Source organism: Rattus rattus, chromosome 15 (assembly GCF_011064425.1).
Source record: "Rattus rattus isolate New Zealand chromosome 15, Rrattus_CSIRO_v1, whole genome shotgun sequence".
NCBI classification, from domain to species: domain Eukaryota; kingdom Metazoa; phylum Chordata; class Mammalia; order Rodentia; family Muridae; genus Rattus; species Rattus rattus.
Genome location: NC_046168.1, coordinates 12,233,445 through 12,260,851, shown reverse-complemented (window position 1 = coordinate 12,260,851; position 27,407 = coordinate 12,233,445). Strand labels below are relative to the sequence as shown.

Here is a 27,407-nt window from a genome sequence, read left to right as displayed (position 1 = left end):
ACATGCCCCCCCCCACACACAAATGAATAAACGAATAAATGTTTTTAAAAGTATGATGCCACAAAGAAAGTGGATGCACACAGGCCTGAACACGGAGTCCTACCCTACACTGCCCATCTCCCGTCCCTGCCAGAACCTACCTGCAGCTCCAGCCAGGTGGGGGGTTCTGCACGCACCCCATTGGCAAAGGTGCGTTGCAGGCGTTCGGCACAGAAGGGCCCATAGCTGGCTGGCCCTTGACTAATGAAGTTCAGCAGATACTGGCGATGAGAAAGGGGCGGGAGGAGGGAGACATTCAGAATGAAGGTTTCCTCGATTTTCGGCCCTGCTCAATTTAAAAGCCTCATTGCTGGAGGTGTAACTCAGTTGACAGTGCTTGCCCGGCATGGCTGCAGCCCTGCCTTCTAGTCACACCAAGATAGACGCTAACTCTCCATCAGTAAGTTCAACACCTTGTGGGTCAGTTCCATCTGATCCCCCTGCTTCCACCTCCTGAGGGCCGGGACACGCATGCATCATGCATTCTCAGCAAGCACGCTGCCAATTGAGTTCTATCTCCAATCCATCTCCAATTTAGTCTTAAAGGGTATGTGCTTGGGACCAAGGGCAGTGAGACCACACTCCTGGATTGCAGCTTCCAAATTACTTGGAAGGAGCCGTATAAAACACCCTTTCAGATGGGCAAACTGAGGCTTAGGGAAGTGTAGCTATTGCTACTCATTAGCTATGACTTCTGGATTAGGCCCAGGGTCCGGCACTCAGGGCCCGCCCCTGTTGCAATCTGTCTCCTCCCCAATCCAGTCCTGCCCCAGCCTAGCCCTCATCACCTTCATGAACCTCTCTGAGGGTGGGAAGCAGCCCAGACAGAGGCTGAGCAGGATCCAGCCCCGGGCCCGGCTACTTGTTTTGTAGTTCTCGGAGAGCTGCTTGCAGATCTGGCAGTAGATTTCATCTCTGAAAGACACAGACCACAGGCTCTGAGAGCAAGAGGAGGAGAGCCTGGGTACACAGGAATGGAGGCTCTCACCTTACCCAGTCTTATCATAGACCGCGCCCATCACCTGATGTCTTCCCAGGGCTCTGGATGTCTGTCTTCCCACCTTCCCATCCTAGCTCAATGAGGCCCCGCCTTCAGTCTCCTTCCAGGGTGTTCCCTCCCTTGAGTCTTTGCTTCCTTTCTGCTCATAGCCTCCTTGCCCTTGCTGCTGTTCTAGATGCTCTCTCCCTGGTTCATGTATAACCCGTTCCTTCTCCAACCTCACGGTCACTTCAAATTACCTTTCTTCTCCTCTGCTTTAAGATAGCCACCTCCTCTAGTACACTGAGAAAAGAGGGGGTATGGTGCCTACTTTTGCTTATCTCTTACTAGATTAAGAAATGCCTAGGATGAAATCTCTCTCGTGTTTTATGTAGGCACTTAGTGCTATGGACTTGCCGCTTGGAACTGTCTTCATTATGTCCCATAAGTTTGGGTATATTGGATTTTCACTTTAATTTAATTGTAGAAGGTTTTTGTTTATTTTCTGAATTTGGCCCAGGTCGATACATACCTGCACCAGCTCTTGGGAGGTAGAAGCTGGGGGATCAGACCTAAATGTCCTACAAGGTGTTTGAACTCAGCGATGGACAAAGTAAAACAAGTTTACTCTGATTTTTGTCTTGACTCGATTTTCATTCGGTCGTGAGTTGTTTAACTTTCATGAGTCTGTGTACTCTCCGCTATGTCTATTGTTGATTTTTGCCAACTATCAACACATCTGATATAAGGCCAATATCCAAAACATAAAAAGCTTTAACAAAAACTGGACACCGGGAAGACAAACAGCAAAATTAAAAATGGGGAACTCATCTAAACAGGATTCTCAAAAGAGGCAACTCGAATGGCCTAGCACAACTTGAGGAGATGTTCGACACTCTTGGTTATCAGGGAAATGCAAATAAAACTACTTCGGAATTTCCACCTCACACCTGTCATGATGGCCAAGATAAAACAAAGGACAGCTCATTCTGGTGAGGCTGTGGACCAAGCACTCATCCATTGCTGGTGGGAGGAGTGTGCACTTGTACAGCTGCTGTGGAAATCAATATGGCAGTTCCTCGGGAAACTGAGACCAGATCTAATTCAAGACCCAACTGCACTACTCTTGGGCATATACCCAAAAGACGTTCCATCCTATCACATAGACATTTGCTCAACCATGGTCATTGCTGCTATTTTCATAAAAGCCAGAAATTAGAAACAATGTAGATGTCTGTCAACAAAGGAATGGATTTAAAAATGTGGTACAGCTACACAATGGAGTATTACTCAGCCATTAAAAAGAATTAAATCACAAAATTTGCAGGTAAAAGGATGGAACTGGAAAAAAGATCATCCTGAGTGAGGTAATCCAGACTCCATGTCATAATTCTTATAAAGCGGATTGCACATGAAGTATATATGCCATAAACATGTATATGTTAACATGCATAAAATAATGAGGAACTCTCTAGTTTATAGGGCTGTATTAGAGCCTGTTCTAGAATGAATATCTGGAGCTCTGGGGAGGCAGAGGCAGGAGTTCCAGGTCAGCCTAGACTACATAGTGAGGCACTGTCTCAAAAAACTATAACAAAATAAAATAAAGTTAATAACTCTTTAGCCCATGCCAAAGCCGTCTTAAAACTGCATTTGACACCAGCGAGTTCTGCACAGTCCAGTCTTATGCACAGGTCCGTGTGCATCTATGTATATGAGCTTGCAGAAGCTTTCCTTGGTTGCTTTTTCATTTTATTGATTTTTTTTATATAAGGTCTTTTAGCCTGGGACTCGATGATTTAACTGAAGTATTTGACGTTACAAGCAAATGCTGTTTTTCCTGGCCTTTTTTTTTTTCTGACATAGTCTCTGAAGGATCAAATTCAGGTTGTAATGCAGGTGTGGAACCAACTGAACCATCCCCCCTCCCCGACTTTTCTTAACAGAGCAAGCCTACAGGCCCACATCAGAGAGTAGCTCAATAGCTGGTGCCTCAAGGCGAATGGTAAGGCTGGTGCCATAAGTCAAGTGCCAGGGAAGTAGCCTGATACTCTGAGTAGAAGCCAGAGTGGAGACTGACCTGAGTCCAGGACGCATGATGGCATAGCCCACAATGAAGTGCACCTTCTCCAAGTTACTCATGGGTCTGTCTGAGATAGGGCCATCAAACTTGAACGCCTCTTCACCAATGTTCTGCTGGCTGGCCACCTAGAAGCCCCCAGACAGCTGTTAGCACAGACGAGACCACCCCCTATTTGCCAAGGAGGAAACAGATGCATGGGCTGGAAGCAATAGCCACGAACTCCGCACCAATCTGACACTGAGGCAGGAAGGACAAATCTCCTAGCTGGGCCCACTTGGCCAATGACCTGTGAGGACCACTGTAGCTTGATGGAGGAGATATCATTAGACCCTCAGTCCCAGTTTCTTATTCTCTGTGGAAGCAAGCAAGGGACAAAGGGATGTGAGAGCTTGTGTAGTTAACCGTTTAGCCACCAGGGATAGAGCATTTGTCTTTGATGGTCAGCCATTTTCTGACTCAGTTTACAAAGCCAGTAGCACAGGTGGGGACAGAGGATAGACCTTGCCCCAGTGGCATCATTATGGGAATTTGCAGCCCAAATTAGAGCTTGGGGTGAGACTGAGCTTGGGTTGGTGTCAACTCAGGGCTAGACAGCATCTCTGGATAAAGTTGGCATTGGGTATGGGATCTAAGTGTAAAACATTGGCTGGCTATATGGGTAGGGTTTATTTGTCCTACTTAACAAAGGTGCATGAAAGAAATCTGTGATCTAATCCTAGGAAGTCAGTCCAGCCTCTCGATATCTACCTTTCAGAAGACACAGTTGCCAGCTAGACTGCCTTTCAGAGTCCCTGCTGGGAAAGGCCCTCAGCCTTCAATGTGATCTCCACCTTCTGCTCTGGCTATGCCCCTGCCTCACAAAGTAAGGTACTGTAATTTTCATCTTGGATCACTCATTGTGAAGAAAACCCATGCAGTGAGGATGCTCAGATAGCTCAAGACAGGGACCACATATCGGGATGGATGGATACACCATTCCACGATCTTGATCTACTCCCAAGACCTTGAATAACTCAGGTCAAGCCTCAAGTTATTCAAACCCAAATTGACAGGTTAGCAGCAACTTCAAAGAGACCCTGAATCAGAACCAACCACCCAAGCCACTCCCAACCCTCAGAAAGAACTGGTCTGACCTGTCTCAAGCAGCTGTGCTTCGGGTAACTTGTTACGCAGCAATTGCTACCTAACACACTCTGATGGAGCTTATAGCCCCAGAGGTCAGGAAGCTGGAGGCTCTGGTTTGTCCATGCAATCAGGGCTGCAGGGGCGGATTAGGCTCCTCTATAGTTGGAAGGCAAATGGTTCCTCACAGCATGCTGGGTCCAGTGGCCAAGTGTAGGGAGCACTTGTGGATTTCTACAGTGGACCCCCCCAATTACTGTCCAGAAGAGGATCCTGCTACCTAGCTAATTCCATTGGGTTTTAGTTCATTCATTGCACAAACCTGGGCCTTAAGGAGGCCTTGACCAAAAGTTTTTTAATTGTGTATGTAAATATGTGTATAGCTGTGTGTGTGTGTGTGTGTGTGTGTGTGTGTGTGTGTGTGTGTGTGTGTGTATGCATGTTCCATCCCCAAGTGTCAGGCAAGGACAGCCTCAGGCCTCAGTTCTCACCTTCCACCTTTGTGACAGGACCTCATCACCACTGCACACACCCGGTCCGCTGCCTGGGAATTCTGACTGCCTCCCGTTTCCTCGGAGGGATGCTCGGCTTATCTACGCACGCTACTGCCTGGCTTGGCTTGGGGGGGATTTGATGAAGCTCGCATGGCAAATGCTCTTGTCCTCTGCGTCATCTCCCAGCCCTTCTTATTTTCCCTCTCCTCGCCTCTTTCTCTGGCCTCCAGCTTGTTATCTAACTAAGGATGGCCTTGAAATCCCTGTCCTCCTGCCTCCAGAACACGTACATGTGCTGGAATAGCAAGCTTGCCCCCACCTTGTCTGAGCCGTGTGATGCTGGGGACCAGCTCAGGGCTTTGCTCATTCTTAGGCAAACACTCTACCAACTGAACTGTAGCCTCCTTCTTAAAAGCCTGCTTTTGTTTTGAATGCTAATTTGAGTTTGGCTGGAGTCAATGCCAACGTGCAGAGTCAGGAGACCATCTCCCATTTGTGATTGCAAAATCCCAACAGTCCCGGTGCCACTCCTGACTCAGGAGTCCCAGATGCAGTTTGGGTCTTGGGTACCAGATGCAGTGGACGGTGCCTCCACCCAGCTTCCTAGGTCCTTCTCTACAGGACACCTCTATGCTGCCCTTGCCACATACCTGTGTGGATCTGTTGTGCTGTGGACCCTGAGTGACACTGTCCTTGTCCACCCTGTCGTGGATCTGCCGCATCACTGAGCTGCCAGTCAGGCTGCTCCTGCCATAGGCCTGTGGCTCTGGAAGGTCACCCATGAACCTCAGGATGATGATCCAAATAGCCAGAGCTGCCTGGGGAATGAGACAGAAAGACCGGTTGGTTCCGGCAATGGGACCTATGGTAATCTGGGCTCTTTGCTTGTTTTCTCTGAACAGTGGGTGGGGGTGCAGGATGGGCCACACAGAAACCGGGGAAAAGCTGGTACCGAGTGGTCAGTGTCATTTTCATGGTAGAGGAGTGGGTATCGAAGGGGCTTCTGGATGTGGGTGTGGCTGGCTGATTTCTGGAAGTAAGTTACAGCAAACTTGGGGAAGGTGTACTCAGCCAGGCCGTCCACATCCTCTCCTGGCATCTCCGTCATGGGCACTGTGTCCAGGTCAACCTCATGAAGTTTCTGGGTCTTTACTTCCAAATCCTGGGAGGGTCAGACAGGGAGGACATGGGCCAACCTTTCGGTCAATGGAGTGCACATCACTAGTCCCAGTTAGCCCAAGAAGGGTCTTCCCAACCCTCCTTGCGTTGTCTTACCTCAAAGCGTGTTGGGGCCGGACCCTCCTGACCTCCAATCATGGCTGGGAGGAAGCCAAACACTTTCTCCACCATCGCTGTGTCAGTGACGGTGTCATAGATGGACTTACGCTTCCTGTCAAGGGCCACACCTTGGCCCTTTGGCTCCTTAGCCAGGATGACCGGAGGTCCCTGTACACACCCCATAGAGAGAAGGTTACTTAAAGGCGTTGTCTAGATCAGGTTGGTCTGGGAGCAACTGCTATCGTGGTTACATTAATTGAGGTGGAAATACCACACACGGCGAGTGGCACCTCTATGGGCAGCTGATCCTGGATTATATGAGTGGGGGAAGAAGATGAGCATTAGCACACGCACATTAACCTCCCTGGGTTTCTGCTCTTGGCTGGTTGTAAGACGACTAGCTGCTTCAACTTCCTGCAACCTCGACTTTCCTACATGAATCCTTCTTCCTTTAAATTGTTTTTGTCAGGATATCTTATCATAGCAACAGGAGATATGGCAAGTGCTTTACTGGGGTGGCTTGAATGAAAGTAGCCCCATAGGACCACAGGGAGTGGCACTATTAGGAGGTGTAGCCATGTTGGAGTAGGTGTGGCTTGTTGGAGGAAGTATGTCACTGGGGGGTGGGCTTTGAGGTTTCAGATGCCCAAGCCAGGCCCAGTGTCACTCTCTCTTCTTACTGCCTGCCAATCTAGAACTCTCAGCTACCTCTCCTGTATGATGTCTGCTCTACCACCATACTTCCCACCATGAGGATAATGGACTGAATCTCTGAACTGCAGCCCAGCCCCAATGAAATGTTTCCCTTTATAAGAGTTGTCATGGCGTCTCTTCACAGCAATGGAAACCCTAACTAAGACATTTACTAATTGAGCTATCTTCCCAGTCATTTTGTACAATCTAAATTCCAGCCCCGGCATCATCTCCTTCATGGATTCTTGCTGTATTTCTAGTAACTTTCTAGTAGATTTAAACATCTTTGCTTGAGAAGGTTGGATGTTCTCAAGGGTCTTCTCATAAGTATCCTTAGTTGCTGTTCATCAATTTCCCTCTTGGCCCCAGCCAACCCTACCTCCCTCTCATACCAAGTGACTACCTACACTGCTTTTCTGTTGCCAGTAGCTCTTCCGGGCCACCATGCCTCTGGCATGGGCTTGAATGATCACCACTGCTCTCCTCTTGGCCTGCACTTGCTGTCGCACCAGGTAGCCCCTGCAGCGGGCCTGCAGCTGCACTATCTTCTGTCGCATGGTCTGGAACTGCCTCATCAGCAGGTGGCTCCGGGCAATGGCTTGCAGCCGTTCAAAACCCACGAGGATCTGTGAAAGCAGGAAATAGATTTACTGCAAGACCACTTTCCTGGGAGAGCAGAGAGTAGTTCTCCACAGAGAAATTACCTTCAGCGTAATTTGGTCACCTGGTTTTTGGTACAATGCTGGTGTTATAAGTATATATACATGCCAATACCCGTGGACCTATTGATTTGGAGCAGAGCCTCCCATTCAAATAAGCACCAGACAAGCATCGGGCAAATAGTATATGTGATGGTTTATGTTGGTTGTGAACCTGGTAGGTCTAGAATCACCTTGGAGACAAATCTCTAGGCTAATCTGTGACGAGTTCCCAAGATAAGGTTAATTGAGCTAAGCAGATATACCCTAAGTGTGGACAGCACCATCTCATGGGTTGGGTTTCTGGACTCTAGGAACTCATTGCTCTCTGACAGTGGATGCAGTCCGATATCCCTGCTGCCATGACTCCCCCATCATGCTGGACTCTTGAACTGCGAGCCAGCAGAAGCCCATTTTTCCCTTGAGTTGCTTTTGTTGGGTATTGTCTTGCAGTAAAAATGAAAAGTGACTAATGCGATGTAAGCAGTGGACTGACATGGGCGTCATAGTGGCCAGCCATGCTCACTACTGCACTGCTGGACAATGAACCCCTGTGCGGTGCCCACCGGGGTGGGGGCGTCTTTAAAATAGGAGAGAAATGGACAAACACCCAATCTATACCATGCCACAGAAGTTCCTAGGTCTCCAGGATGAGCCTGTTTTCTGATCAAAGACCAACTCAGTGGGCAAGCCTAAAGCTCTGAAAGTCACACAGACCCATAGATGCCAGATGGACCACTCCTGAGCAAATCTATTTAAGGTCTTATGCTTTATTCCCTTTACTTGTAGAGTGATTGCTATTAAATAAAACAATGGGGGTTGGGGACTTAGCTCAGTGGTAGAGCGCTTGCCTAGCAAGCGCAAGGCCCTGGGTTCGGTCCCCAGCTCCGAAAAAAAGAAAAAGAAAAAAAAATAAAACAATGTGCTCAGTATAATAGGCCCTCATGACGCCTCCATACTTGTGAGCTACCAAGGAACTCTGTGACCCTCTTGTGCTACAGTTACAGTCATAGTCATTATGAGAATGAATAAGGAGTCAAGGGAAGCCAGAGAGAAGAGTGATAGTGCTCTATGGCTACTCACATAGAGCAGAGCCACTCTCTGAGGCCTATGTGGGAAGAACCAAGAGGAGTAGATACTGTAGCACGAGGTCCACCAGTCTGGTTATCATCATCCCAGTCCAGCTCTGGGGGACACCCAAAATTCTGGAGGGGACTACTTTGACACGATGCTAAGGGAAGAGCTGCCATGGTCACTTAAGATCTGTATTCTATATTGATCGGCAACAGAAAGAACCCTTCCTGCCTGGGAGCTCTAATCCAGGGAAACAACCATGACCGCATCTTTCCTGGGTCAGTTCTCTGCTGCCCCTGAAAGTACATCCTCCCAAGCTCTCTGTCTCACCAGCTTGAAATTCTTTCTTTGGTTATGGCCCCGCCACACTGCCTGGAGGGTCACAGCCGCCCGTCTCTGCCTCAGGAACTCCTTCCTAGAGGGGAATGCAGATTAGAGGTATTTAATAACTCTTCTCCTAGACCCTGCAAAGTGTTTAGGAGCCAAGGGATCCCTCTGGACACAAAAGAAGGTGATAGAATATGAGGGAGGAAGGAATCTGGTTAGCACATGCTCAGACGCCTTTGCAGACAAATGACAGATGTGCATCCAGGTGACAGTCACGACCTGCCATTAACAGCCTAAATCTCTTGGCTAAGGATGCAGCTCAGTGACAGAGCCTTTGTCTAGTGTAAAGTTTAACGTTCGTTCCTCAGCGTCACAAACAACGCCCAACCTCAGACAATTAACAGAAAAAGTTAAAGCAAAAGAAAACCCCCCACATTTTTGAATAATGATAATCCAGTTTTTAAAAACAATAAAGAAACGTCTCCTCCCTTCATAGTCTACCGAGATCTAGGAAGGAGCAGAACCAGCTGCCATATTTTTTTCTGTTTGTGTGTGTGTGTGTGTGTCAGTGTGTGTGTGTGTGTGTGTGTGTGTGTGTGCTGTACATGTTCATGTGCGTTTGCATGTATAGACACATATGCTTATGTGCTTTTGTGCACATATATATGGAGGTCTGATTTTGATATAAAAATTATCCTCAGTCTTGCACCTGCCCATTCTTTCAGTCTCTCAGTCAAACCTAGAGCTTGGTGATACGACGAGTTTCGCCGCCAATTGCTCTGAGGATCCCATCTCCACCCTCTGAAGCTGAAGTCTAGGCAGGATGGCACACCCATCTGACGCTTACATTGTGTCCTACTTAGCTTTAACTGGCAATTTGGCACATCTTAGGGTCATCTGAGTGAGAGTCTCAATTTCTGGGCAGCCGCTCAGCTCCGGCTGGACACAGAATCTGAAAGTAGGGCTCTAGAGAGTCGGCGTCCTCTGGTGAGCTTGGCCCATGAGGATCTTTAATTTCATACTCAATTCTGTTTTCTTACACTTTTAATGTTTTCCTGGATGAATATTTCCTGGAATTTTCCTGGTATGCCTTAGTCATATTAAAATTATACAGAAAATTTCAATATTGATTATTCCTGGGTCCCATATAAAACATGTATATCAGAACATTTGTTTTCTCTCTCTCTCTCTCTCTCTCACACACACACACACACACACACACACACACAAACTGAAAAAAAGTGAGAGACAGAAAGAGTAAGTCAGTTATTAAAACAAAAGGTAAAGCAAATTGTATAGATCTGTGTACACACAGGTTCTATGGCAGTGGTTCTCAACCTCCCTAACGACGTGACCCTTAATATAGTACCTTGTGTTGCCACGACCCCCAACCATAAAATTATTTCATTGCCACTTCATAACTGTAATTTTGCTGCTGTTGCGAATTATCTATGTTTTCCAATGGTCTTAGGGGACCTTTAGGAAAGGCTCATTTCAACCACAAAGGGGTCATGACCCAGAGGTTGAGTACTACTGTGCTACAGCTACTGAGTCAGTTACCACAAACCAAAACTATTTGGGAAAGATTGCATCAGCACTGAACCTGCACAGATGTATTGTTACCATATTACTCCTCAAATAATACATCCCAATAACCATTTGCATGACATTGGCATTGCACTATATTATCTAGAGTTGGGCTAACTTATACAGGAGGCTGTGTTTAGACTCTATGTGCCGACGTTGTACTGTTCACAATCTTAAAGGGGGCTGGTAAGATGCTTCAGCAGCTAAGAGCACTGCTGCGCTCGCAGAAGATCCGAGTTCAGTCCCAGCACCCAGCTGGTGGCTCACAATGATCTGTAACCCTAGTTCCTGGGGACCTGATGTCCTTCTGTGGCCTCCACATGCAGTAGATATGCACATGGTGCATACACATACATGTAGACAAAACACTTACATAAAAAGCAAAATAAAACATAATAAAAACTTTTGAGGCAGGGTTTTGTTCAGACTGGCCTTGAACACACGATCCTCCTGCTGTTGCCTTCTGAGTGCTGGTATTATAGTGCTGGTGCATAGTCATGTACCACCAGGCCTGTCAATGCCGTTTTATATAAAGCACTATACGTCCTGGGCTTGGATATACCTGAGAGCCTGGAACTAATCTTCCAAGTGATCTAATAGGCAGCCAAGGTGACAACCAAAGCGCCACAAGCAAAGGTAATATGTTTCCTTCCAGTGTTAACAACAGCGGCACCTGACCTGACCTAGCTACCTGCCCGGGGCACATTCAGCAAAAGCTAGGAGATTCTGGTTGAGGTAGGGGAGTGGGTAAGAATACTACTCATGTCTAGTACATGACATCTTCATAAGTATCCTATGTATCATACTGTCTCCATGGCACAAAATAGTTACCCAAGGGACAGGGAATGCGGTTCAGTTGTGGCGTCCATGCTTAGAATGTGTGAGAGTTTGAGATGAGCCTCAAGCATCAAAACTAACTAGGCAAGCAAGATGACTCAGCAGGTAAAGGTGATTCCTGTGGTACCTGATACCTTTAGTTTGATTCCCCAAGACCCACACAGTGGAAGGAGAGGTGCATTGTGGGGGGACCTGGGGGAGAAGCCTCTCACTAGTCCCCAGGGTAAGAAGGCCACTCCTGTGAGGGTTCATACTGACTGTTGACCTGATAGGATCTAGAATCACCTAAGAGACAAAACTCTAGAAGAGAGCTGCATTAATAAGTGAACGCCTCAGTCTAATTGTGGTCAGTGCCATCCAATGGGCTGGAGTGCCAGATTGCACAAGGGAGAGAAAGTGGCCAGAGTACCAACATGCGTCTCACTCTGCTCCTGGCTGTACATGCAGAGTGGCCAGCTGATTCAAGGTCTTTCTACCATGTCTTCCCTGCCATGATGGATTAGACCACCAAACAATGAGCCAACATGAGCCTTCTCTTTGGCCTACACCTACACACGCAGACACACATGTACACATACCTATATACCCCCCACATACCTATACACACCTACACACACATATACATACCTACACACACACACATACCTATATACAACCACACACACATATACCTATACACACCTACACACACATCACACTACACACACACACACACACACACACACTACTGTAACTGATAATGAGCCCTCAGAGGATGGGGACTGAGCAGCAGAATGGAGAGATCGGAGGACAAATCAGTAAGATTCAAGACAGAACAAAATAAATCTGCAGGATGGAGAAGAAATAGACTGAAAAAAGTGAGTGGCACCCCGGGGAACCAGAAGGACTATGACACAGGAACTAAGACTAGCGTCTTCAAAGACCCAAAAGCAAGAAGGAAGATATCACTCTACTGACAGACATGGCTCCATCAGCAAAGTGCTTGTCTTGCAAACATGAGGACCTGTACCCCCGTGTGTGTGTGTGTGTGTGTGTGTGTGTGTGTGTGTGTGTGTGTGTGTGTGTGTGTGTGTGTTATGGGTGTGTGTATAAATGTATATACATATGTGTATGGTGTGTGTATGTACGTGTGTGTTTGTGTTTGTATGTGTGCGCATGTATGTGTGTATGTGGTGAACTGTATGTTGACACATGTAGAAATGAGATTGAGACTGACATTGTTTGCTTACAGAATGCTTTTTCAATAATCTATTAGAATTACCAACGTAGGCTGAATGTCCCCATTGAGGAAATCTTGTCCCTCAGTGTCTGTCCCTGGCCTGCCTGAAGGACAGTGTGTGCTGACTGACAGCATCTAGGCACTTGCCTAGTGTGAGGTGCCCAGAGCCTATTCAGTGAGCTGTGGACCAATCCAAACTTCAGGATGGTCTAAGGGGCTGGCACCTGTATTTGTGTCCCCGAAGGACTCTCTGGATTCGGATCGCTGCTCCATCCAGGGCCTGGCTCCTTTGGATCTCCAGCATCGTGTCCTGATGATCCTGAGGATGGGTGACATCATCATGTCGCTGTCCCTCCCTCACCCCCACTGCCCCTGCTTGGTACCAGGTCTTGGTCTCCAAACGTCAGGATGTCCCAGACTCTCCTACAAGAACTAGCAAAGAAGGAACCAGTGTGGTTCTGAATGCAGCAAGACATCTCACTCTAGTGCCAACATGGTCTGGCTTCTCCTTTCGCTCTTTTGATCTGTCAGTCTTCATTTCCCAAAGTCACTGTCTTCACCCATGGTTATCTCTCCTGCCTCTTACTCCCCCAGTTCCTTGAGGCCTGAGACATGAAGCACAGGGCTGTTGGCACCATCATAGACCTGGGAAGGCAGGGGTTGTCTTTGCAGGACAGACAACCGTGGCACCTCAGCTGGTGGGGAGGAGAGGTTGGGGACTCAGTTGTGTTCCTTTCCTTCTCCCCCCCTCCCTCCATTTGTCATCAGGAGGACTGAGTCTCTCATGTGCTTTGGTGAGCTTGGGGCAGAGAGCTGGACCAGACCTTGAGCATGGCCTCAAGGAACCAGGAATGTAGGGTTGAACCTTCTCTTTCCATCCCTTCCCCAACACCAACTCCACCCTGGGTTCCTCTGTGTAGCCTTTCATGGCTACTCCATCTTTCTGTCCAGCTCCTTGGGAAATTCTCTCTGGTACACTGTCTGTTACCTCTTTCCTGTCTAGATCCCAGATTTCCATTATGGGGCCAGCCAGTGCACGAGTCTATGGCCAGAGGAACCCACAGCGCGGCTGGGGACCGGAGTAGGCGTGGCTGGGGCTCTTTCCCTCCCCTCCCACTGTTCCCAGAGGCAGCCAGTCTTCCCAGCAGCTCACCTTCAGGAAGATTTTGGTCTTTCCCATTTTCCAGTCTTTGTCCGTCCCCAGGCACAGGTCAGCAATGCGCGAGGTCATCTGTCGGTGCTTGTTTTGAAACTGTTGAGAAAATCAGGGATGGCCAGGGACTCTGGGGAGCAGTGGGGACTTCCCCAGGGCTGCTCAGTCAGGGGTTGCCTTGCATACAGGCCACCCAACAAGGGCTGTCTATACACACAGGCCTTGTCTACTCTCCAGGCTAAGTGGATGAGGGGTACTTGGGGTACTTGGTGGGCCTGGAGCCTCCATGTAGCTAAGGAGCACTTAGCCTCAAACCAATCCCAACTTTAGGGGTGGCTGCAGGATGCAGAAGGATGGCAGCACATCCTATTCCACAGAGCTTTCTAGCCACACCTCAGGTCCTGGACATGGTAGTCCCAGGAGAGCAGAGTAAACCACCAGAATCAAGCAGAAGCCAGTGCGAGTCATCCATCTTGTCTATACAGCACAAATATGGAGTAGGAGGACAAAAGGAAGGACAGACAGGGAGCATGTTGAAGCTGGGTATCCAGGCGGGGGCGGGTTCCAGAAGTCAGGAAGGAGGAGAAGATTCAGTGGGAGGCACAGGGTTCTATCGGCCTCTAGACACACACCTGCGTACGTTCCTGACTAGGCAGCAGCACGCGGAACCTCTGTGAGAACTCCTCGAATGTGTAGCGGATGGGAAAGCCTGACTTGCGGATGTGCACGGTCTCCATCATGCCGGAATAACGCAGCTGCTGAATGCACAGCTCTCGGTCAAACAGCTGTGGGTAGAGAAGACAGGGCTGAGGAACCTAGGATCCCATCCTTCGAAACCACTCACCGTTGCTGCCGTCAGAGGAGCTCAGCCTGCCTAGGGACCTATCCCGCCATCCCCCAAAGACCAGAAGAACCTAACAAATGCTTGGTCAAACTAAAATGACTGTTTTTATTAGGTGCGTGCCCAGAATTTGACATGTCATTTTGCTCTACCTCCTATGTGCTGGAATTACAGACATAACGCTATACCCAGATTTCAAACAACCTTTGGAAGACAGCAGTGGGAGTGGCTGAAATTGTCTCCAAGGACATAAAAGGCCATAGTTAGGAACTGGAACTCAGGCCAATTAGATTAGTCCATAGAAACAGGAGCATCATGAGGCCAGCCTTGGATATAGTGAGATGTGTGTGTGTGTGTGTGTGTGTGTGTGTGTGTGTGTGAGAGAGAGAGAGAGAGACAGAGACAGAGACAGAGACAGAGAGACAGAGACAGAGATACTGTAAGACCCATAAGAACCCCATGCTTCCGTCATTTTTAAGCCATATATAGTACCGGGAATAGGACAGACATTTGCAGGCTGGAGAGATAGCTCCGTGCAAACACGAGTAAAAGTAGGGCATGGTGGTGTGTGTCTGTAGTCCCAGTTCTGAACAGTTGTTAGCAGCAGATGACCCTCTGGGGCTTACGAGCCAGCCAACCTAGCCATGAAGAAACCCTGTCTCACAAATAAGGTGGTCGATGCCTGTGCCGGTTTAGTTTTGCGTCAACTTGACACAAGATAGAGTCATTTGAGAAAAGGGAACCTGAGTTGAGAAAATGCCTCCACCAGATTGGTCTGTGGTACATTTTCTAAAGGTGACTAATGTGGGAGGGACTGACCCACTGTGAGTGGTGTCCCCCTTGGGATAGATGTGTAAGAAAGCAGGTTGGGGATGGAGAGTCAGCTCAGTGGTTAAGAGCATTGGCTGCTCTTCCAGAGGTCTTGTGTTCAATTCCCAGCACCCATATGACAGCTCACAACTGTCTGTAACTCCACTCCCAGGGATCTGACACCCTCACACAGATACTTGTGGATGCAAAATACAAAAGCACATAAAATAAAAATAGAAAAAGAAAGAAAGCAAGTTGAGCAAGCCATGAAGAACAAGCGTTATTAGGAAGCCACACTCCTCCATGGCCTCTGCATTAGCTCCTGCCTCAGGGTTCTTGCCCTGACTTCCCAGAGTGTTGGACTGTGAGAAGGAACCATAAACCAAAATAAATCCTTTTCTCAGCTGGTGGTGGCACATGCCTTTAATCTCAGCACTCAGGAGGCAGAGGCAGGAGGATCTCTGTGAGTTCGAGGTCAACCTGGTCTTCAGAGCAAGTTCCAGGACAGCCAGGGCTACACAAAGAAGCCTTGTCTTAGACAAGGCAAAACAAACACACAAAACAACAACAACAACAGCAATAAAAAAAACCCTTTTCTCCAGGTTGCTCTTGGTTATGGTGTGTTATCACAGTAATAGAAGTGCTAGCTAAGACAATGCCTGATGAACAACATCTGAAGTTGTCCTCTGGCCTACACCTACACACACACACACACACACCCACACACACACACACACACACACACACACACACACACACACACACACACACACACACATACACACACACACACACACACACACACACACACACACACACACACAGAGTCTAGATGCTGCCCCAATAAAGGCAGCGATACGACACTTCTCCATAGCAGGAGACAGATGTGAATCTACTCAGAGGCATAGACCCTTGAGGTTCTACTTGTCCTCTCTTCCACAGGATGGACAGAAACAACTGGATGGGAAGAGGGAGCTAAGATCAGAGGCTAGCATGACTGACAGGAATCTGGGCATGGTGCTTAGCTTCCCTTCTGTCTCCAAGACTCTGGAGGCTACTTTCGACCTGTGGTACTAGGGGAGATGACACCCTGTAAAGAGACAAGCCATGGGCAGGTTGGTAAGGGTCACTGTGGTGAGCCCTGGGTGTAGCCGGCTGTTATTGACTGAGCATGTCCTGAGAGCCTGTGGTTTCTTATTTAATCTCCACAACAACCTACATGATGGATTGGCTCTGATTTAAAGATGAGATACCGCCTGGGGTGGTTGCACATGCCTTTAATCCCAGCCAGTAAAGCAGAGGAAAATGTGGGTCTCTGTGAGTTTGAGGCCAGCCTGGTCTCCAGAGTGAGTTCTAAGACAGCTAGGACTGTTATGCAGAGAAACCCTGTCTCAAAAACAAACAAACAAACAAACAAATAAAATAAAGATACCTGGAGGGCAAGGCCACACTCTTGGGTGGCTGAGCTTCAATCTGGTCCTCACCCTAGTTCTCTCCTCTACAGTTCACAGGGGGAAGCTGCCGCCACTGAGATGAATTCTGGTCAGAGACACCCACAGAATGTGAGCCTCGGCCCAGGGCAGGCAGTGTGGCCACCTGCAGGAATTCTAAGAGAAGGCAGTTTTCCCGGCAGAGGGAAAGAGTTGCCCGGCTGCTGTCTACAGTCGCTGCCTATACTATCTTTTATAAAACAACCTTGGTTATAGAACTGCCCGAATTATGCCTCACAACTGTCCATAGTTCCAGTTCTGGGCTTGATGGGGTGTACACACATGCAGGCAAAACATCCATACACACAAAACAAAATAATTTAAAAACTAGGTAAGTCGGAGAGCAGTAAAGGAAGGTACGCAATATCGAACTCTATCATCCGTGTGCACGTATGCGACACCCCACACTTACACACACGTGCATATATACACTAGCATGCATACACCAATATCTTCCTATTCCCTATGACATGCTTTTTAGTAATTTTGGCTTTGCAAACCATATTTCCTAACTGGGGACTCCCTGTGCTTCCAGAGTTTTGGGGAGGGGAATTCTATAGATCAGGGTACCGCAGGCTTCCTTTTGTCCCCACTGCATGTGGAGGAAGCTCCTACAGATGTGACCCTTCAGTACTGACATTTAAAATAGTTGATGCTTTTTGCTAAGTGTGGCTTTTGTGTGGAAGATGTGCATACCATCTGCTCCTAGACTAGGTGCACCTTTTCTGAGAAACACAGTGTCTCTTCTATCAAAAGATTAGCTGAGACAAGACCACTGGGTTTTGAGAAAAATGCCATTTTGTAAACCCCTATGTAAGTTTCCAGTTTCTAGTTCCCAAATGTAAGTTTTGATTCTCCTGAGCTTCACCTCTCCAAATGTTAGCTTTGGCTTCAGAGGCCAAACGGCACTGCTCCATACAGATGCACCCATCATGTAAGGATGTGAGGCCAAAGTCTGACCAACATGAGCACAGTGCAGAATCCTGAAATCATAAAGTTCCAGTCGGCTTCCGCTGGCTGTGTTCACTTGCCAGAGCTTGTCAGTGCCAAATGCCCTCCTACAGATGTGATGTTTTACCTTCCACAGACACTTTGGGTCGTGCGGGCATTCTGGTGATCAGAGCTTCATTTCTAATATCCTATAGACAAGAGTAAGCTGACCTTGTGGGAGACAATAACTAATGAGGCCCAGAGAAGCCCCAAGCCTGGTTAATTAAGCACACACAGCTGACGATGGATGGGCTGAGGCCCTAGATGTGAGTGTGTGGAAGTCAGTGTGAGGTGAGTGTGCAGGCCACTGAGCTGCAACCAGTTCCTACCGGTGTCTGCAAAGTGGGGACAAGTGACAGCTATAATGCTGGCCTTGCCCTGGGTGTCAACTCTAGGTGTCAAACTCAGCCCCTCGGAACCCTGCCCCCTCCTGGCACAACCCCAGTCCCTCCTAGTTACCAGTGGCTTCTTGTACTCGTTGGGTTTGATGCAGCGGACAAAGTAGGGCTGGCAGTTGGTCAGGATTTTCATCAGCTGCTCCAGAGACTGCTTGAACTGGCTCGCGAGGGTGACGGAGCGCTTGGTGGAGTCTGATGGCTGCAAAGAAACAGTGAGGGGACATAAGGGCTGGGGAGCTGTGCCTGGGGCACTGTGGACCGTGCCACAGAGAGGGCTGCCACTCAGGACATGTGTGCTCACTTCCCCTTCATCCTTCCCCATCCCTTCTTCCTTCTTTCTTTCCCTTCTTCACTTCCTTCTCTCCCTCCCTTCCTTCCTTTCCCCTCTTCTCTATTCCCCTCTTTTTCTACTCCCGTCTTTTCCTCTTTCCCTCTGTATTTCTCTCCTTCTCTCCCCTTCATCCCAGCACAAGCTACACGCTGCACGCTAGGAACCGCTGGTGAGTAAAAGGTCTCCGGGGTTGTATCTGTCTGGCTCTGTGACTTGGGGTGGGTGAGGGTGGCAGGTAAGTGGCCCACCTTGAAGATCTGGCCTCCCGTCTTCGACTTCGCCTGGCAGATGGTGCCGTGCCCCAGCTTTGTCTGTGGTAAGTCCAGGTTAAATATCTCCTTCAGGAACTTGTTTTTCGAGGAGTGAATCAGGATGAGGATGTCAGTGCTCAGCACATCTCGATTCTTCTCCAGAAAGCCTGTGGGGAGGGACATCAGGGCTGCCCTTCAGGACAGTTCAGCCATCTCCTCTATCCCTTGAGTAAGATGAGCTCGCCTAGAGGGATTCCAGAATGTCCCACTGAAGCGTACTGTCTATCTTCCACTCGGGCAGAGCTTCCGTCCCACCCATCGCTAAGTCACTTCTGACCTCTGAACTCTCAACACCTGACATCACACCCCCACTCAGCAGTGTGGTTTAAATGAATACATTATGCAGTGTCTGTGGTCTTGGGCATTCTGATAGGTTGGAGGTTTTCCAACTGGAAGACCTAACCTTCAGAAATAGGGAGGACAGTGTTCTGAGCTGAATTGTATCCACCTGAACTTATTTGCTGGGGTCCTTGGTTCCAGTACCTATAGATCCCACATGAATCGCCTGTGTTTGAAGAGGAGGCTTCATGCACATGTGTGTGTGTGAATGCTTGTTTAAGTGTGGTACCCATACCTGTGTGTGTGGAGATCAGAGAACACTCCGGGTCATGTGCACTTTTTTTTTTTGAGACTCCTCATTAGCCTGGAGTTAACCAAATAGGCTTCTATCCAGTGAGCCCCAAGGGTCTGCTTGTTTCTGCCTCCCTAGTATTGGGGTTACAGGGGGCATACTAAGTCCAGCTTTTTTTCCCCCTTAAATGCAATTTCTGAGAATTGACTTCAGTCATGATGTTTGCATAGAAATCACTTTATCTACTACCTCTGCCTGAGAGGGGGTCGTTAATGATTAACATAAAATGTAGTCATGATGGTGGGCCTTGACCCAGTATGTCCAGTGTCATTAAAAGAAGATGTCAATACATAGGCATACTGAGAGAGGACTGTGTGAGGTCACAAGGACAGATGGCTACCTATAAGCCACAAACACATGAGGTCATGGGTACAACAGGGCATCCCAAATAAAAACAAGGCCCTTTAGCATTTGTGTTTGTGGCTTTATGGCTGGTTTTGTTCTTTGTTTTGTCTGAGACAAGGCCTCACACGGCTCTTGCATGGCTTTGTGGCTGAGGAAGATCCTGGAGAAGATTCTAATACATACCAGCAAAGGGGTCTCAGGAACGGGACTCATGAACTTGCCACCAAGAGTGAGGGCAAGCAGGCAAGAAGCAAAAGCTTCCTTCTGCCATCTCCTTTTATATAGGCGGCCACCAGGGGGTGTGGTCAGGATAGGGAGGGTCTTTCTGACCTCAAATGATCCAGATTTAGGGTGGGTCTTCCCACTTCAAAGATCCAATTAAGCAAAATTCTTCCCAGGCAAGGCTAGCTGCTTGGGTTCTAGTTGATTCCGGATGTAGTCAATTTGAAAACCAATATGAGCAACCATAGCCCAGAACCCATATAGGACATTGAACCCATCCCCAACACCCCTGTGAGTTCAAGAATGAGGTTTGTTTGTTTTCTTGCTTGCTTTTGTAAGTGGCATGAAACGTACAGGGATGCTAAGAGTCAGGAAACTGGGGTTGGGGATTTAGCTCAGTGGTAGGGCGCTTGTCTAGGAAGCGCAAGGCCCTGGGTTCGGTCCCCCGCTCCGAGAAAAAAAAAAAAAAAAAAGAGTCAGGAAACTTCTTTCTTCCAGCATGAGGACCTAGTTTAGAATACCCCAGACTCCATGAAAACCAGGCACATCTCCCATCCACACTCTCAGCAATCATGTCCTGTTCCTGAGACTTCTTTGCTAGTATTAGAATCTTCTTCAGGATTCCAGCATAGGCCAAGGACCAACTGAGACATCCAGCCTCCTGGACTGAATAACTACTAGGCTCCTGGCCTTCATGTTGGGCGAGCTGGACCACTCCTCTAATAAATGCCCTTTAATATAGGCTAATTCTGTTCCTCTAGAGAGCCCTGGCTAATACAGGGACTCTCCCTTTCTCAAGAGCTTAAAGCCAGGATGTGGCAGGGACTGTGAAGGAGCCACACCATCTTCCTAGTTTTCCAACAGAACCGTCCTACCTCTCTGCACCCTGAGTCCTCTAGGTAAGCTACCAGCCGTTCTGCCCCTTTGTCACTCTAAGGAAAGACATGTGAGGATTGTCCCTGGATTTGTGTCTCTACTTAAAGACGTCACACAACTGCGAGTCATGCCTCCTTACCATGTTTTCTTGACCACAAGAGCACAATGATCTCCTTCCCATTCTTCTAAGCAAAACAGACTGACACCTTAAACCTAAGTTTCTCTACTGAAAACCATGCATATCCTGACTGCAATGTAAAGTTAGTTCATGGATCTAAAATCTAAGAGTAAAATCTAGACCTATGGCAAGAATATGTAGGGGAGGAGCTGGGGTGTGGCTCAGCTGGCAGAGTGCTTGCCTAGCATGCATGATCCTTGGGTTCAATTCCCAGCACCACATGAACTGGTCATGGTGGCACAGATATCAGCACTCGGGAGGTGGAGGCAGGAGATCAGGTGTTGAAGGCAGTAAAACAAAACAGTGAGCAACAATGAAAGAACATGCAGGAGAACACCCAGAAGGGACTCATGACTGTGATCCTAGCACTCAGAAACAGGGATATTAGAGGCTAGCCTGAGCTACATAGCAAATTCCTTGGCAGGAACTACATAGGGAAACGAAATTCTGTCTCAAAACAGAAACAATGAAAAGGAAAACCTTCCCAGCACAAGACATGACAGTGGACTCTAGCTATGACATAAGGATAGATAGAAACAAGACGTCTTCAAGATAAAACCTTTGGCACAATTAAGAAAGTGAAATGAGCCAGGCAGTGGTGGTGCACAGGAGGAGAGGCAGGCAGATCTCTGTGAGTTCGCGGCCGGCCTGGTCTACAGAGTGAGTTCAGGATTTCCAGGGCTACGCAGAGAAACCCTGTCTTTAAAAAAAAAAAGGGAAGGAAGTGATATGGTGGTCCACACATGTGATGCCAGATATTTTGGAGGTGAAGGATGACAAATACCACCACCACCACCACCACCACCACCACCACCATCACCACCATCACCACCACCACCATCACCACCACCACCACCACCACCACCACCACCATCACCACCAACACCACCATCACCATCCATCACCACCACCACCACCATCAACAACACACCACCACCACCATCACCACCACCACCACCACCACCATCACCACACCACCACCACCACCACCACCACCACCACCACAACAGGAAAGTCAAGGACTTGGGACATAGCTAGTGGGAGAGAGCACTTGCACTGTGTCAGGCCCTGAGCTCCATCCATAGCCACCAAAGCAAAAGTGAAAAAAGATGGTCCCTCAGCATGAAAAAATTGTTTATGAACCACCTGTCTGATGAGGTACTTACAGCCAGAATATAGAAAGCGCTATTACAGGCCAGCGAGACAGCTAAGCAAGTCCAACGGCCTGAGTTCCATCCCCAGGCCCCACACTGTGGGAGGAGAGGACAGACTCCTACAAGTCACCTCTGATGACATGACTTCAAGAGGATGTGGAAAGGAATACACCTATTAAGAGTGTAAAATAGCACAGCTACTTTGGAAAACAGTTTGGTGAGTTCCCCCCAAACTGCATAACCGAGCTAGATATATGCTGAGCAGACTGAAATCTATGTTCACACAAAGGCCTGCACTTGGATGGTCACAGCTGTGTCACATAAAATAGCTGTACTGTGGAAACAATTGAAATATCCATCAATTGAAGAGAGAAACAAAATGTGGGCTGGCGACACAGAATATTCTTCTGGGATAAAAAGAAACAAGAGAGCTGGAAGGTGACAGGAAAGAGTTTAGTGTGCAAGCAGAGGATTTGGGATTGATTCCCAGCAAGTACATTAACACCGACCAACCTCAAACCTCAGCGTGTAGCTGGGCGGCGGCAGTGCCCGCCTTTAGTTGCAGCACTCGGGAGGCAGGGGCAGGCAGATTTCTGTAAGTTTGAGGTCAGCCTGGTCTCCAGAGTGAGTTCCAGTACAGCCAGGGCTACACAGAGAAACCCTGTCTTGAAAACAACAAACAAACAAACAAAAGCCCCAAAACAAAAACAAACAAACAAACACCTTTGAATAAGTGACAGAACCCAGCCACAGAGAGCAGACGTGGCATGTGCAATGGTTAGTGTTTTATCATTCGACAGAAGTCAGAATCGCCAGGTAGACTGGCCAGCCTGTAGGGGATTAGCTATGCTACACTAACTGAAGCAGAAAGACCCAGCCACAGGGGGTGGCACCTCCCCTGGCTGGCATCCTGGACTGTGTATGAAGAGAAAGGAGGTTGAGCCGCCATCTGCTTCATCCTCTGTTCCCTACGGTCTCCTGAGTTGGCTCCTGAGGGTCATACACAGAGCCGTGCTCACCTTCCGCCTGGTAGTACACATCGCCCGCAAAGTGTGCGATCCCAAATCGGGTGTCATGGATGCTCTTGGGTCTCAGGAAGGACTTGTTGTTGGCATGGATGCTGTTCAGTTTCTGCAGCATAGTGACATCTGTCCCCTGGAAGAACCCAGATGTTCTATGGGCTGAGGCCCCCAGAGTCAGGCGATCAGGAGGCCAACCCACAGGAGACAAAGCAAGCTAGGCTCAGGATGACTGATGACTCACTGTTGATGGACGGCTAGCTCACACTGGCTGCGGTAGTAAAGGCTCAGGAGCAGAGACCAGGGGCTACTCCTTTACTACCCCTCCCACTCTACCCACTGGAAAATCATCCCGGTCCTTAGCAGTCTGGGAAGACTTCCTGCAGGAGGTGTGCTAAGCCGGAGGGTCTGGTTAATCTGGGCCTTGTTAGGCAGAGGTTTTGACAACCTTGAGCAAGTTATCAAGTGTACACTCTACACCCAGCCACCCGGAGTGGCTTGGCCTCTGAGGAGAGACTCAGGATGTGAGTTCTATTCGGGGGACGGTGAAGACATGCCTGTGGGAAGCGGCTCTCCTCATCCAGGAGAGAGATGATGCTCATGGGCTTGAGGGCCAGCATGTCTAGGATGGGCTGGTTGTCCGTGTAGTGGATGTAGTTCCAAGTGATGTTCTCAGACAGGTACTCCTCCTGCTCCATGGTGAACACGTGCTTCACGAAGAATTGCTGAAGGTGCTCGTTGGCGAAATTGATGCAGAGTTGCTCGAAGCTGTAGAATCAACAGCACCATCCTCTCAGGGTGGAGCAGGGGCTGCTGGGTACCACTGCAGCTCCAGCAGGGAACCCTGGAGTCAGGAGGCGCCTTCGCCCAGTCATGCCGCGCGCACACACACAGCCTCACGAGTAGGTCTACCTCTAAATACCTGCTTCCCTTTGCTCGGACTCTAGGGGGCTCTCGGGTCCAGGCTCTGACCCTAAACGCTCTGGAACGGCACCGCCCCCTTCATTTCCCCACTGGCCAGCTCTTGCCTTCTGCTCTGCTCTGGATGCTACCTGTCCAGTTTGGGCCCCTGCCCACCTCATTTCCTTCCCCTGCCTTTAGCGAAGTGGAGTAGAATGCCCAGCCTGCTTCCAGTTGCTCCAGGACACTGGATCTGAGATGTCCTGCCTGAGCTCACTCACTCCTCAACTCAAGACCAGAAATGCTCCACAAAGTCCCTAGCTGAGTCAATGCTGCTGATTTCTGTTATCAATTGACCCCCTGTGGTAAGTTGCCCTAGATCAGGAACAGAGTCGGTGGTTCAAAGGCGTGAGTAATGCTAGGAAACAAGCCTGACTCTTGGGTGTAGCTTTCAGTCTATGGATTGGGCAGTGGGGTGTCAGAGGCCCTTGAGCTGTATTTGCAGAAGGTCCAGTCTTGCTTAGGCACCCCACATTATGAGTTGGGAGTGTCAAGTCTTTGCTCTTACCCTAGTGGCCAGGGTAGAGTGAGGGAAACAGATAGATACTCTCAGCTTGGTCAAAATCACTGCTCATCCGAGAGAGAGAGGGAGGGAGGGAGAGAGAGAAGGAGAGGGAGAGAGAGAGAGAGAGAGAGAGAGAGAGAGAGAGAGAGAGAGAGAGAGAGAGAGAGAGAGAGAGAGAGAGAGAGAGAGAGAGAGAGAGAGAGAGAGAGAGAGAGAGAGAGCGCGAGGTGCGCACATGCATGTTCAGAGGTACACTTATGCATGTGTGTATGTATGTGGACTCAACCTTAGATATTGGTCCTTGATGACATCCAGTTTTGATTTTTTTAGTCTCTTCACTGATTTAGCACTGGAACACAGAGAACCTCCTGTTTCTACTTCCCCACCACCTGTGTTATGAGCATGCGCCACCATGCCCCAGCTTTTCCCATGAGCGCTGAAGGAGTCGTGTTGCGAGCATGCGCCACCATGCCCAGCTTTTCCCGTGAGCGCCGAAGAAAGCTCAAGCTTGCATGGCTGGCCCGGAACTGGCTGAGCTTCTATCTATGATCTTCAGAAATAATGTAGGTTGGGACTTTCATACCTGTTGTTTTGGAAGTTTTCAAAGCCAAATATGTCCAGGAGACCGATGGCCCTCCGCACATTTTGGGGATCCTGGGCTTGGGGAGTGAAGATCGCAGCATTGATCTTCTTGACGATCCACAGGAAGAGGTGCCCGTAGATGCCCTGGGGAGACACGGGGAGAAGCTTTGTCTCGAAAGCAGAGGAAGAAGCCATTACCTCTCCAGGATCACCCAGAAAGGCTGCGTGCAGGTTGGCAACACTGACCTCCCAAGGGACGTTACCCCAAAAGCTGGGATTTGCCCACCCAACTGTGCTCTGCCCTTCTCTGTGGCTTTGTACCTTGACAAAGGCATCTCTCCGGTCTGCAGCCTGTGCGATGTTCAAGGGCCTGGAGACAAACTCTCCAAGGACGGGGATTGTGTGTTTGATCAAACAGTCACGGAGAGCCTGGTGCTGTACCTGGGGAGACAGTGGGCCTGTTTCAATTGCGCCTGTGCGGGAGAGCCCGGCTTGGGACTCACACCCGTTCCTAGTCCCTCTCGTGAGCAAAGACAACTTAATGGTGAGAAATGCTGTGGACCATAACCAGACCCATGAGACCTTGGTACCACGAGTGCCTTGTACAATGTTTATGGAAGACGGTCCATTGATGACCCTGAACGTGCTGCTCTCCTGGGCTGGGAAACCGCTAGTGCAGAGAGAGCTCTCAGGCCAAACTTTGTTATCCCCCACTGGAGGCTGAAAACCAAAAGGAGCCAGAGAAGGTTGGAGGGGAGTAGGTCCTCCCCACCATGTAGAGAAGACGAAGCTGGCTCTAGCCAAAGTTTTGCATCCCTGCTGTAGTTTGAATGTGTGTTCCCCCAGATTCGAGGTTGAACACATGATCTCCAAATTTACTGTCAATGATGTTTAGAAATGGGACTTTAGGACATGACTAGTTTTATGAGGGCTTCTTTTGCTTTCTGGGACCGTCTATGCTAATTTGGACCAGAGAAAGCACAGCTCATGTGGGATAATACAAAATGGATATTCTGAGGAGTACAGGGTTTGGAGCCCAAGAGGAGACAGCAGGGAGTGGGTGGGTTAAATGGAAGACGCTGAGTATAGAGGCACTGAAAGGCAGGAGAAGGTGTGGAAAGAGGGAGACACATGCACTAAAGCGACCTGGTCACAGCCATCGTTTCATTTCACCATCTCCCCACAGTATGCAGATAGGCTCAGAGCCTGGGACAGTGTGGAGACACATGTGGGGAACTGGACAGGGCTAGGGGAGCCAGGTTTGGGGCCCTGTCAGTCTAAGCTCTCAAGGTCTTAGCCACAAGAATCCAAACTAGCAAAGACAAAGGATCCAGTACCTCTAGCAACTTCATTGCAAAAGGGAAGGCCGGAGTTTCCATCACATCAGAGGAATCCAGGTTCTCAAAGACGGCAGCTGGGGAGAGAAGCAGTAGTCTTGAGAGAGAAGCTGATGTGATGGACAGAGGGCCCAAGAAGGTTGGGGTTCTTGGCAGCTCTGCGTCTGCACTGTAGCAAATATGGTGCTCAGGTGAGTACAGCACCTGTCCAGGGACCTTCTCCGGGGAGTTGAATCTCCCTACTGACCAGCAGTCAGTATCAGCTTAGCTGAATCATTGACATAGAGCCTGGTCCCGTGTCTGGCTAGGTCAGGACCCTGAGTCTCCCTAACCTCAGGGAGACTGAGTTTAGATACTGAGCAGATACTGGCCCTTGTGAGCCTGACTGGGGTCTGTTGTGAGAGAAGAGAGATCACCAGCTTGCCTTGTTTCACTCTGCCGTCTTCAGTAGCACAGACATTTGTGTATTTATGTGGGCAGAGGCTGTATCAATGGAGCACCAGCTGTAAGCTGCAGCCTCCTGACTACGTCTCTGCCTGCAGTTCTGCCTCTGTGAGCCACTGTCCACCTCAAGAATGGCTGCCTAACAGGGACAGCAGGTGTTTTGTCTGAGCTTTAAAAGCTGTGAGAACTAAGAGTAGAGCATAGAATGCTTGCCCAGTGTGCATAAAATCTGGGTTCACTCCCAAGCATCACACACACACACACACACACACACACACACAGACACACACACATACACACATACACACACACACACACACACACACACAGGGTTTCATGAAAACCATTTCTTTACTTTTTCATTATCTTTTTAATTGCCTTTTATGGCCCTATATGGCAC

General features: G+C 48.8%; 1 protein-coding gene across 1 annotated transcript in view; it reads right to left on the bottom strand.

Moving 5' to 3' along the window:
- Myo7b (myosin VIIB) overlaps positions 1-27,407 on the bottom strand; it is a 64,223-nt gene that overhangs the window by 15,958 nt on the left and 20,858 nt on the right. The window contains exons 9-26 of the mRNA XM_032885357.1: positions 26,564-26,640; positions 25,548-25,667; positions 25,228-25,370; positions 23,737-23,947; positions 23,180-23,315; positions 18,692-18,861; positions 18,174-18,311; positions 14,216-14,368; positions 13,584-13,682; positions 12,655-12,749; positions 8,791-8,875; positions 7,096-7,314; positions 5,993-6,163; positions 5,670-5,879; positions 5,368-5,535; positions 3,099-3,226; positions 828-954; positions 141-260 (exon numbers count right to left, since the gene is read on the bottom strand). Coding sequence (XP_032741248.1) covers positions 141-260; positions 828-954; positions 3,099-3,226; positions 5,368-5,535; positions 5,670-5,879; positions 5,993-6,163; positions 7,096-7,314; positions 8,791-8,875; positions 12,655-12,749; positions 13,584-13,682; positions 14,216-14,368; positions 18,174-18,311; positions 18,692-18,861; positions 23,180-23,315; positions 23,737-23,947; positions 25,228-25,370; positions 25,548-25,667; positions 26,564-26,640 — 2,570 coding nt within the window. The remainder of the gene's footprint in view (positions 1-140; positions 261-827; positions 955-3,098; positions 3,227-5,367; positions 5,536-5,669; positions 5,880-5,992; positions 6,164-7,095; positions 7,315-8,790; positions 8,876-12,654; positions 12,750-13,583; positions 13,683-14,215; positions 14,369-18,173; positions 18,312-18,691; positions 18,862-23,179; positions 23,316-23,736; positions 23,948-25,227; positions 25,371-25,547; positions 25,668-26,563; positions 26,641-27,407) is intronic.